This window comes from Hylobates moloch, unplaced genomic scaffold (genome assembly GCF_009828535.3).
Source record: "Hylobates moloch isolate HMO894 unplaced genomic scaffold, HMol_V3 SCAFFOLD_21, whole genome shotgun sequence".
Classification (NCBI taxonomy): domain Eukaryota; kingdom Metazoa; phylum Chordata; class Mammalia; order Primates; family Hylobatidae; genus Hylobates; species Hylobates moloch.
In genome coordinates, this window is record NW_026652296.1 from 23,706,718 (window position 1) to 23,719,302 (window position 12,585).

The 12,585-nt window shown below is 41.9% G+C and overlaps 1 protein-coding gene across 6 annotated transcripts in view; it reads left to right on the top strand.

Moving 5' to 3' along the window:
• RBL1 (RB transcriptional corepressor like 1) overlaps window positions 1-12,585 on the top strand; it is a 93,746-nt gene that overhangs the window by 49,411 nt on the left and 31,750 nt on the right. For all 6 annotated transcript variants that reach the window (XM_032142497.2, XM_032142496.2, XM_058432905.1 and 3 more), the window contains 3 exons: window positions 1,516-1,680; window positions 5,489-5,621; window positions 10,254-10,520. In XM_032142497.2, coding sequence (XP_031998388.1) covers window positions 1,516-1,680; window positions 5,489-5,621; window positions 10,254-10,520 — 565 coding nt within the window. The remainder of the gene's footprint in view (window positions 1-1,515; window positions 1,681-5,488; window positions 5,622-10,253; window positions 10,521-12,585) is intronic.

Here is a 12,585-nt window from a genome sequence, read left to right on the forward strand (position 1 = left end):
TGAAGTATTTTTAGGTTTCTTAGGGAGAAGTGATTCTACTATACACTTACTTTAATGTCAATGTGTGTATTCAACTTTTGCCATTAGGAAAAAGTTTAGTTTTGTCAACAACCTCATAGTAATTTGTTTTTATTTATAACATCATTATTTTATTCAAGAAGCTAAATGCCTTTGTTTTTTTATAGAGACTCGGTTTCACTATGTTGCCCAGGCTGGTCTCAAACTCCTGGTCTCAAGCAATCCTCTCACTGTGGCCTCCCAAAGTGCTGGGATTACAGGCATGAGCCACTGTGTCGGCCTCTTTTGTTTTTTAAAATGACATAAATGATACGTGCTCAATGAAGAAAATCATAATTTTCTTCAATGCGCAAGCCCACATGTGGGCCGGGCATGGTGGCTCGTGCCTATAATCCCAGCACTTTGGGAGGCCGAGGCGGGTGGATCATGAGGTCAGGAGATTGAGACCATCCTGGCTAATATAGTAAAACCCCATCTCTACTAAAAATACAAAAAATTAGCCAGGCATGGTGGCACGTGCCTGTAGTCCCAGCTACCCGGGAGGCTGAGGCAGGAGAATCGCTTGAACCCGGGAGGCAGAGATTGCAGTGAGCCGAGATGGCGCCGCTGCACTCCAGCCTGGGTGACAGAGCGAGACTCCATCTCAAAATTAAATAAATAAATAAATAAATAAATAAATAAATGTGAATATTAAAGTCATACATCATAATCTAATTATATTATTAATATTTTGTGTATATAAACTTTATTCTAGATACTTCCCTTATAAAATGGAATTATAGTGTATATAAGCAAAGTCACTTTAAATAGTTCATTCATTCTGTTATTTTGAGTTAGTGGAAAAAATAGTCTGGAAAGGAGCAGTACATTCAAAATAGAACTAGACTTGGAACCCAAGACCTGACTTCTCCCACTGTTGGGCTGTTGACCAGTTTTCACCTATCGTTGCCTCAAGTTGTCATTTATAAAATAAAACGTGAAAAACAAATATATGTGAACATATTTTAAAGAACTTAAAAACTCCTTTATAAATTAGAAGATGTTAGTAAGCCACAGAATTATGGTTCAAAGATGACTTTGGTTCTGTGCCACAGAATAAGGCCACAGTGGCCGGGCGCAGTGGCTCACAGCTGTAATCCCAACACTTTGGGAGGCCTAGGCGGGCAGATCACCTGAGGTCAGGAGTTCTAGACCAGCCTGGCCAACATGGTGAAACCTCGGCTCTACTAAAAACTACAAAAATTAGCCAGGTGTGGTGGCAGGTGCCTGTAATCCCAGCTACTTGGGAGGCTGAGGCAGGAGAATCACTTGAACCCGGGAGGCAGAGGTTGCAGTGAACCAAGATCGCACCACTGTACTCCAGCCTGGGCAACAGAGGGAAACTCCGTCTCAAAAAAAAGAAGAAGAAGAAGAAAGCCACAGCTAGTCCTTCATGCAAGTCCAGACTAGAACTAACTGCTTGAAACCACATTGCCTTCTCACCTTTCTCCTCTGCAGGTTATTGAGGTGGTGATCCGCTCAGAAGAGGGGCTCTCAAGGGACATGGTGAAACACCTAAACAGCATTGAAGAACAGATTTTGGAGAGTTTAGCATGGAGTCACGATTCTGCACTGTGGGAGGCTCTCCAGGTTTCTGCAAACAAAGTTCCTACCTGTGAAGAAGTGAGTCTGGGCAAGGCTGATAATCCTATCATTAAAAAAAAACAGCTTTATTGAGAGATAATTCCTATACCATACAGTTCACCCATTTTAAGTGTACAATTCAGTGGTTTTAGTATATAAATAGATATGTGCAGCCATAACCACAATTTTAGAATATATTCATCACTTCAAAAAGAAACCTACATCCTTTAACTATCACTTCCCTACCCCTGAATATTCTCCCTAGCTGTAAGTAACCGCTAATCTGCTTTCTGTCTCCATAAATTTGCCTATTCTAGACATTTCATATAAATGGAATCATAAAAATGTAGTCCCTTTTGACTGGGCGTCTGTCACTTAGCATAGTGTTTTTAAGGTTCATCCATGTTGTAGAATGTATCAGTATTTCATTTCCTCTTTTTTTTTAAGGCGGGGTTTCACTCTGTTGCCTGGGCTGGTGTGCAGTGGCGCAAACGTGGAGCACTGACTGCACCCTCAACTTCCGCGGCCCAAACGGTCCTTCTGCCTCTCAAGTAGCTGAGACCACAGGCACATACCACCACACCCATACCCGGCTAATTTTTTTTTCTTTCTGTTTTTCTTTTTTTGAGACAGAGTCTTGCTCTGTCACCCAGGCTGGAGTGCAGTGGTGCAATGTCAGCTCACTGCAACATCTGCCTCCCAGTTCAAGCAATTCTCTGCCTCAGCCTCCCGTGTAGCTGGGATTATAGGCATGCACCACCACGCCTGGCTAATTTTTTTTGTACTTTTTTTTAGTAGAGACGGGGTTTCACCATCTTGTCCAGGCTGTTCTTGAACTCTCGACCTCGTGCTCCACCTGCCTCAGCCTCCCAAAGTGCTGGGATTAGAGGCTAGAGGCTTCAGCCACCGCGCCTGGCCACACTCGGCTAATTGTGTGTGTGGTGTGTGTGTGTGTGTGTGTGTGCGCACGGGCACGCGTGTGTGTGTAGAGACAGGATCTTGCCATGTTGCACAGGCTGATCTCAAACTCCTGAGCTCAAGCAGTCCTCCCATCTCAGCCTCCCAAAGTGCTAGAATTGCAAGTGTGAGCCACCACATCTGGCTCATTTCCTTTTATTGCCAAGTAATATTCCATTGTATGGATGCTACATTTTATTTATCCATTCATCAGTTGATAAATATTTGTTTCCACCTTTTGACTTTTTTTTTTTTTGGCAGGGCGGTGGGGGACAAGGTCTCACTCTGTCACCCAGGCTGGAGTGCAATGGCACCATCACAGCTCACGGCAGCCTCGACCTCCCAGGCACAAACGATCTTCCCACAGCCTCCTGAGTAGCTGGGACTACAGGCACACACACCACACCTGGCTAATTTTTGTGGTTTTTGTAGAGGTGGGATCTCCCTATGTTGCCCAGGCTAGTCTTGAATTCCTGGGCTCAAGCGATCCTCCCGCCTCAGTTTTCCAAAGTGCTGGGATTACAGGCATGAGCCACCACAACTAACCCCTTTTGGCTATTATGAATGATGCTGCTGTGAACATTCAGGCACAAGTTTTTGTGTGAACATAGGTACATATGTTTTCATTTTTCTTGGAGTGGAATTGCGGGTTCATATGGTAACTCTGTTTAAGCTTTTGGGAAACTGTCAGACTGCTTTCTAAAATGGCTGCACCATTTTATTGTTCCCACCGTCAATGTAGAAAGATTCCAGTTTCTTCATATCCTTGCTAATGCTTGTTATTATCTGCCTTTTTAATCCTGCCATTCTAGTAGGAGTGAAGTAATATCTCATTGTGGTTTTGATTTGCATTTCCCTGGTGGCTAATGATGATCAACATCTTTTTATGTGCTTGTAAGCTATTTGCATATCTTTGGAGAAATGTCCATTCAGATCTTTTGCCCATTTTGTAATTGGGTTGTCTTTTTATTATTGAATTATAGGAGTTCTTCATATATTCTAGATACAAATCCCTTATCAGATAAATGATTTGCAAAACGTTTCTCCTATTTTCTAGGTTGTCTTTTCACTTTCTTTTTTTTTTTTTTGAGACAAAGTCTTGCTTTGTCGCCCAGGCTGGAGTGCAGTGGCGTGATCTCGGCTCACTGCAAGCTCCACCTTCCGGGTTCACGCCATTCTCCAGCCTCAGCCTCCCGAGTAGCTGGGACTACAAGCACCCACCACCACGCCCAGCTAATTTCTTTGTATTTTTAGTAGAGACAGGGTTTCACCGTGTTAGCCAGGATGGTCTCCCAAAGTGCTGGGATTACAGGCATGAGCCACTGCTCCTGGCCTGTCTTTTTACTTTCTTGATGGTGTCTTTGAAATGCAAAAATTTTTAATTTTGATGGTGTCCAATTCAGATATTTTTTCTTTTGCTTGTGCTTTTTGGTATCGTGTCTAGGAAACCATTAAACTTATTTAAAATTTTTCAAATGTCTGTATAAAGATTGAACACTTTTCATTAGTGGTATTTAGAATTAAAAAATAAAAAACAGAGGCCGGGCGCAGTGGCTCATGACTGTAATCCCAGCACTTTTGGAGGCCAAGGCAAGTGGATTGCCTGAGGTCAAGAGTTCGAGACCAGGCTGGCCAATATGGTGAAACCCTGTCTCTACTAAAAATACAAAAAATTAGCTGGGCATGGTGGCACACACCCATAATCCCAGCTACTTGGGAGGCTGAGGCAGGAGAATTGCTTGAACCCGGGAGGTGGAGGTTACAGTGAGCTGAGCTCGTGCTGTTGCACTCCAGCCTGGACAACAGAGCAAGACTGTCTCTCAAAAAAAAATTAAATGAATAAATAAATAAAATAAAAATTAAAAATGTGTGCCCAGAGTTGTGCACAAATTACATTTTAAATAGTAGTATCGTGAGAAATTGGTTTTTTTTGTCTACTTCTGTTATTCTTTCATAACTCTTGTCTTTTGATTCATCTTTGTTTTGTCTCCTTATGTACTTCATTAATCTTCTTGAATTTTTCCCTAATCCCAAACTACTAGAACTGTCCAAGGCCAGGAGGAATTGAAAAGAAGATGGTTTCTTGAAATCTCTCTTCTATACTTCTTTGGTCTTTTGCAGCAGACAGTAACTTATTGGGCCACTCTTCAATATTCATCAGTGTATTTCCATCGAAGAACTTCAAACTCCTTCAAGTTCAAAAAAGCTGTGAACTTGAAGAAGGATTAGTATTGAAGCCGTTGCTCTTGTAACTTACTAGTTTTGTGACCTTGGGCAAATTTCACATTCAGATCCTCAATTTTCTCATCCCTAACTGGAGAATGATACTGCCTACCTCATAGGTTTAGTTCTTGTGGTTGGTAACTTACCTATATAAATTATAAGTTAAATGAAATGAACTCTTTCCATATGTTTGTTAACATTAAGAATTGAGCACTTTATCCAAGTTGTATTTTGTGAAGAAGTGAGAAAGAGAAATAAAATAGTAAAAAAAAAAAGTTAAGAAAACACTTTTTCGGCCAGGCACAGTGGCTCACGCCTGTAATCCCAGCACTTTGGGAGGCTGAGGTGGGTGAATCATCTGAGGTCAGGAATTCGAGATTAGCCTGGCCAACATGATGAAACCTCGTCTCTACTAAAAATACAAAAATTAGCCGGGCATGATGGCACACGCCTGTAGTCCCAGCTACTCAGGAGGCTGAGGCAGGAGAATTACTTGAACCCGGGCGGTGGAGGTTGCAGTGAGCCAAAATCGTGCCACTGTACTCCAGCCTGGGCAACAGAATGAGGCTTTATCTCAAAAAAAAAGAAAAGAAAAGAAAACATTTTTAATAAGTTTTAATCAGCAAGTTTATCTGTATGTAAATCAAAGGGTTTTTGTTTTCTACAGGTTATATTCCCAAATAACTTTGAAACAGGAAATGGAGGAAATGTACAGGGACATCTTCCCATGATGCCAATGTCTCCTCTAATGCACCCAAGAGTCAAGGAAGTTCGAACTGACAGTGGGAGTCTTCGAAGAGGTAGGTTCAATATTGGTAAAGGAATGAAAAAGTAACAAAGGGCATTTGGTTTTTTTCAGAGAACATTTTAAGTCTTGTGAGCATATGATTAAGAAATCTAATTTTTTCAGCAGGATTCGGAAAGGAGCTTGATGCTTGTGCCAGCACCCCTGTGTAGCTCATTATACACTATATTATATACTATAGTGTATTCAATATTAATAGAATTTTAAATGTAATTTATTTAATAAATGTATATAATCTTTCCTGAATGCTAATGGAGAACTGTTTAAATAAGCTAAAGTCAGGCATGATGGCATCTTTCTGTAGTCCTAGCTACTCAGGAGGCTGAGGCAGGAGGATTGAGGATTGTGTTCTAACCCAGCCTCGGCAAAATAGTGAGACCCCCTTCATATCCCAGAAAAAGAAGAAAGAAATAAAAAAGATAAGTGTATTAGTCTGTTCTCACGCTGCTAATAAAGACATACCCAAAGTTGGGTAATTTATAAAGGAAAGAGGTTTGATTTACTCACAGTTCCACATGGCTGGAGAGGCTTCACAATCATGGTGGAAGGCAAAGGAAGAGCAAAGGCACATCTTACATGGCAGCAGGCAAGAGAGCTTGTGCAGGGGAACTCCTCTTGATAAAACCATCAGATCTCATGAGACTTATTCACTATCAGGAGAACAGCATGGGAAAGACCCACCCCCATGATTCAATGACCTCCCACCTGGTCCCTCCCATGACATGTGGGAATTATGGGAACTACAATCAAGATGAGATTTGGGTGGGGACACAGCCAAACCATATCACTAAGCTAAATACCTACTTTTCCAAATTTCCCAAATTTATATTCTTCCTTTCCTGTGTATGTCTCTGTAGCAAAACATTTAAAGCAAAATAAAATTTGTATTCTCTTTGGAATGCTTAAGTTCATCTAACAAACTAGTTATTTATACTCTTAAAATAGTTCATTTTGAGACTTACCAATGAAAAGATTTTAGTTCATTCTTCCTTATTTTCTCTTGTGACGTAGCGAGCTGATGTGTGTATCTTGTGGATTATATAGCACTTGGATTTTTAAAAATCAGTTAAAATCTCCTGACCACATAGTATCCCTTAACAAATCTTAGATGAACAAGTATTCAGGTTATATAGTATGGTACATCCATTTTTGGACTCTGTGTGATTGTGTATGTGTGTCTATTTGTCTGTCTGCAATCTTTGCTTTACATGCAATGCAGGATCATAAAAATGACTGCAGGCCAGGCGCGGTGGCTCACACCTGTAATCCCAGCACTTTGGGAGGCCAAGGCAGGCGGATCACCTGAGGTCAGGAGTTTGAGACCAGCCTGGCCAACATGGTGAAACCCCATCTCTACCAAAAACACAAAAATTAGCTGGGTGTGATGGCGGGTGCCTGTGATCCCAGCTACTCAGGAGGTTGAGTCAGGAGAATCACTTGAACCCGGGAGGCAGAGGTTGCAGTGAGCCAAGATCACACCACGGGACCCCAGCCTGGGGGACGGAGTGAGACTGTGTCTCAAAAAAAAAAAAAAAAAAGGCCGGGTGCAGTGGCTCACGCCTGTAATCCCAGCACTTTGGGAGGCTGAGGCAGGTCGATCATGAGGTCAGGAGTTCAAGACCAGCCTGGCCAAGATGGAGAAACCCCATCTCTACTAAAAATACAAAAATTAGCCAGGCGTGGTGGCGGGTGCCTGTAATCCCAGCTACTCAGGAGGCTGAGGCAGAGAATCACTTGAACCTGGGAGGCAGAGGTTGCAGTGAGCCAAGATCGCGCCATTGCCCTCCAGCCTGGGTGAAAGAGCGAGACTCCGACCCAGAAAAAAAAAAAGATTGCATAAGGTCAGGCACAGTGGCTCACGCCTGTAATCCCAGCACTTTGGGAGGCCGAGGCAGGTAGATTATCTGAGGTCAAGAGTTCGAGACCAGCCTGCCCAACATGGTGAAACCCTGTCTCTACTAAAAATACAAAAATTAGCCAGGCATGGTGGTGCACACCTGTAATCCCAGCTGCTCAGGCAGCTAAGGCAGGAGAATTGCTTGAACCCAGGGGATGGAGTTTTGCCGTGAGCGGAGATCACACCACTGTCCTCCAGACTGGGGACAGAGGAAGACTCCATCTCAAAAAAAAAAAAAAAAAAAATGGCTGGGCGCAGTGGCTTACACCTGTAATCCTAGCACTTTGGGAGGCTGAGGCAGGCGGATTGCCTGAGCTCAGGAGTTCAAGACCAGCCCGGGCAACACAGTGAACACCAGTCCCTAGTAAAATACAAAAAATTAGCCAAGCATGGTAGCATGTGCCTGTAGTCCCAGCTACTTGGGAGGCTGAGGCAAGAGAATTGCTTGAACCCAGGAGGCGGAGGTTGCAGTGAGCCGAGATTGTGCCACTACACTCCAGCCTGGGTGACAGAGCAAGACTCTGTCTCCAAAAAAAAAAAAAACAAGATTGCATAAGATGTGAATACTCAGTAATTTTAATCAGTGGGAATAATTATAATTATTATAATTGTTTTTTGACCTTTACAAATCTTGTCAAAATGTTAAAAAAAAAAAAAAGGCTCTTCTTACTGTCAGTTATTAATGTTTAGAGAAATGAAAAAATAGTAAAAATATTTAGTATACTATAATTTAAAACTTTCAAAATATTGAGAATTATTTTCTTTTTTAAAAACTTACCAAGAATAGTTTAAACTGTGCTTGCCACCTTCCCCTCATGTAATTTATAACTAAGTGAGCATCTTTTCTGTACCTTGACAGATTGTCATGTTTCTTTCTAAATTTGGAGCTGCTTTACATTTGTATATTCATTACATTCTTATTGAGTATCCACCATAGCTGTTCCAGTGCTGTGCTAAGAAAAGATCATTTCAGAGGATTTGCAGCTAACTTTATGGCTTCAACTCGAGTCTTGCCTTGAAATGTCACCTTTAAACATGCGTAGTCAGATTCAAGGGCTTGCGTGGATTTCTTAGATATAAGGCATTCACATGGACTCTTGTAAAGGAGTAATGGAAACAACTATAGAAATTTGCACTTGTTTACTGAAGACAGGGGAAGTGAAAGCTACTTTCATAAGCCCAAGAATTACGGAGATTTTTATTAAACTGTAACTATTTTACCAATCACCTCACTAATACAGAGAGCTTCTAAATCATTGCCAGGGGTCATTTTATTACCTTTTGAGCATGTTTTGAAAATAGATTACAGGGCCAGGCACAGTGGCTCACACCTGTAATCCCAGCACTTTGGGAGGCCGAGGTGGACAGATCACGAGGTCAGGAGATCAAGACCATCCTGGCTAACACGGTGAAATCCCTTCTCTACTAAAAATACAAAAAATTAGCCGGGCATGGTGGCGGCCGCCTGTAGTCCCAGCTACTCAGGAGGCAGAGGCAGGAGAATGGCGTGAACCCGGGAGGTAGAGCTTGCAGTGAGCCGAGATCATACCACTGCACTCCAGCCTGGGCAACAGAGTGAGACTCCATCTCAAAAAAAAAAAAAAGAAAGAAAAGAAAATAGATTACATGACTATCTAATTATCTAGTGAATGTAAAAATAAATAATGAAGCCTGGGCACGGTGGCTCAAGCTTGTAATCCCAACTGAGGCAGGTGGATCACCTGAGGTCAGGAGTTCAAGACCAGCCTCGCCAACATGGCAAAACCCCGTCTCTACTAAAAATAGAAAAGATAGCCAGGCGTGGTGGCACATGCCTGTAGTCCCAGCTGCTTGGGAGGCTGAGGCAGGAGAATCGCTTGAACCCAAGAGGCAGAGGTCACAGTAGGCCAAGATCACGCCACTGCACTCCAGCCTGGGTGAAAGAGCGAGACTCCATCTCATAAATAAATAAATACTTTTGTTTTAAGAGCATATTATTGACATACCTGTAAGGAATAATTGGTTGAGGGAAGAATTGTGGAAAAAGATGTAGAAAAGATGTAGGGTTGTAAGGGGCTAGAAAAACCCGTGCAGCTGGTAGAGAGGGAATGGAAAGCAGATCCTGTGAAAGGATAGCACAGGAAGAGAGGCAAAATCCGTAATCTTTACTTTATTTTTGATCAACACAGTACTGCCAACCCTCAGATTAAGGCAAAGTAGGCAGATTTATATCATCTTTACTCATATCTTCTGATAGATTTACTAAAGATGATTCCATATCTACTAAATTAGAAAGCCAGAGCTACTGCCTTAAACTGCTTGGAGTGCAAATATGCACAAAGAGGCAAAACTGTAACCCAAATTCCTGATTTTTGCTTTTGCTTCCCTTCTTCTCAGGTGCTTTCTACTAGGTAAGATTGGGAGATATTGGACTATTACTAAAATTTAGTGCTCACTTCATTCTACCTCTCAGCCTCTACTTTGTCCTTAATGTTTTGCTCCTTTAATGTAGGCAGAGGTTCAAGAAACCAGGAAGATGAGTGATCATAATTTTCACGTTTTATCGTAGTGACTTATTTCATGCCTCTTTCTCCCAGTAGACTACATATTCCGTGAGGGCAAAGGCCATGTTATTCATATCTAGCTAGTGCCCAGCATAAGTAACTCACTATCTGTCGAGTGAATGAGTAAACCTAATTTATTATTTTGGAATACACTTCTGTTTTAAATTTATTGTTTTTTTTTTTTTAGATATGCAACCATTGTCTCCAATTTCTGTCCACGAACGCTACAGTTCTCCTACCGCAGGGAGTGCTAAGAGAAGACTCTTTGGAGAGGACCCCCCAAAGGAAATGCTTATGGACAAGATCATAACAGAAGGAACAAAATTGAAAATCGCTCCTTCTTCAAGCATTACTGTTGAAAATATATCAATTTTACCTGGTCAAACTCTCCTAACAATGGCCACAGCCCCAGTAACAGGAACAACAGGACATAAAGTTACAATTCCATTACATGGTAACATTATAGTGCCTTTGTTTTGTATTTTTTCTGAGATAAAAATTTAAGAAATGTCTTAGTGGATTAGATCACATGATTTTTCTAACTCATTATTTTTTCTTGAACCTATACTTTTTTTTTTTTAAATAGATTTGATTTTTTTAAAGCAGTTGTAGATTCACAGCAAAATTCAGAGGAAAGTACAGACATTTCTCATATTCCCCCTTCCCCCACCAGAGGCATATAAAGCCTCCCCCATTATCAGTATTCCATACCAGAATGCTACATTTGTTACAGTTGATGAACCTACATTATTGACACATTACCCAACGCCCATAGTTTACATTAGGGTTCACTCTTGGTGAATAGTTTATTGATTTTGAGCATGTATAATGACATGTATCTGTCACTATAGCTCCATACAGAGTAGTTTCACTGCCCTATAAATCCTCTGTGCCCCACCTTTTCGTTTTGAACCTATAGTGGTTTTTTTTTTTTATTTTCAAATTTTATAAATTTACTATCCTCTTTGTTTGTTTAGACTTATTTTACTTTTCTTTTCTTCTTTTTTTATTTTTTGAGACAGGATCTCACTCTGTCACCCACGTTGGAGTACAGCAGCATGATCTCATCTCACTGCAACCTCTGCTCCCAGGCTCAAGTGATCGTCCCACCTCAGCCTCCTGAGTAGCTGGGACCACAGGCAAGTGCCACCACTCCCAGCTAATTTTTTGTATTTGTGGTACAGATGGGGTTTTACCATGTTGCCCAGGTCTCAAACTCCTGAGCTACTTTTAAAGTGTTCTTATCTGAGCTTTCCAATATGTATGTATTGAGCAAAATTCTGTTTTTTAACTAACAGCTCAAGTGCTCAAAATGTTAAAAAAAAAAAAAAAATTGCTTTTTTTTCCAATGAATTTGAACTATAAACACATCCCAGGCACATACAAAATAGAGAACAAAATGTGTTTTTTTTTCCAATAAATTTAAAGTATAAAAACAAAACCGAATATTCTTGTTTCTAGAAAATAAGGATTTATGTGGGGCATGGTAGCTTTCACCTGTAATCCCAGCACTTTGGGAGACCGAGGCAAGAGGATCACTTTAGCCTAGGAGTTTGAGACCCAGACTGGGCAACATAGCAATATCCTATCTCTATAAAAAATTAAATTAGCTGGGCATGGTGATGTGTGCCTGTGGTCCCAGCTACTTAGGAGGCTGAGGCAGGAGAATCACTTGAGCCCAGGAATTTGAGGCTACAGTGAGCCGTGATCTCGCTACTGTACTCCAGCCAGGACAACAGAGCAAGACGTCATCAAAAAAAAAAAGAAAAAGGGGGGCCGGGGGGGCCAGGGGGCACTGGGCACAGTGGCTCACACCTATAATCCCAGCACTTTGGGAGGTTGAGGCAGGTGGATCACTTGAGGTCAGGAGTTTGAGACCAGCCTAGCCAATGTGGTGAAACCCCGTCTCTACTAAAAATACAGAAAAAACATTAGCCGGCTGTGGTGGCACATGCCTGCAGTCCCAGCTACTCAGGAGGCTGAGGCAGGAGAATTGCTTGAACCTGGGAGGCAGAGGTCTCAGTGAGCCAAGATCAGGCCACTGCACTCCCACCTGGGTGACAGAGTGAGCCTGTCTTAAAAAAAAAAAAAAAAAAAAAAAAAAAAAGGCCAGCTGCAGTGGCTCATGCCTGTAATCCTAGCATTTTGGGAAGCCAGGGCAGGCAGATGGCTTGAACTGACGAATTCAAGACTAACCTGGGCAACATAGCAAAACTCCGATCTCTAAAAAAAAAAATACAGGCTGGGCACGGTAGCTCACGCCTATAATCCCAGCACTTTGGGAGTCCAAGGAGGGCAGATCATGAGGTCAGGAGATCAAGACCATCCTGGCTAACATGGTGAAACCCCATCTCTACTAAAAATATTTTAAAAATTAGCTGGGTGTGGTAGCAAGCGCCTGTAGTTCCAGCTACTCAGGAGGCTAAGGCAGGAGAATTGAACCAGGGAGGCAGAGGTTGCAGTGAGCCAAGATCATGCCACTGCACTCCAGCCTGGGCAACAGAGCAAGATTCCATCTC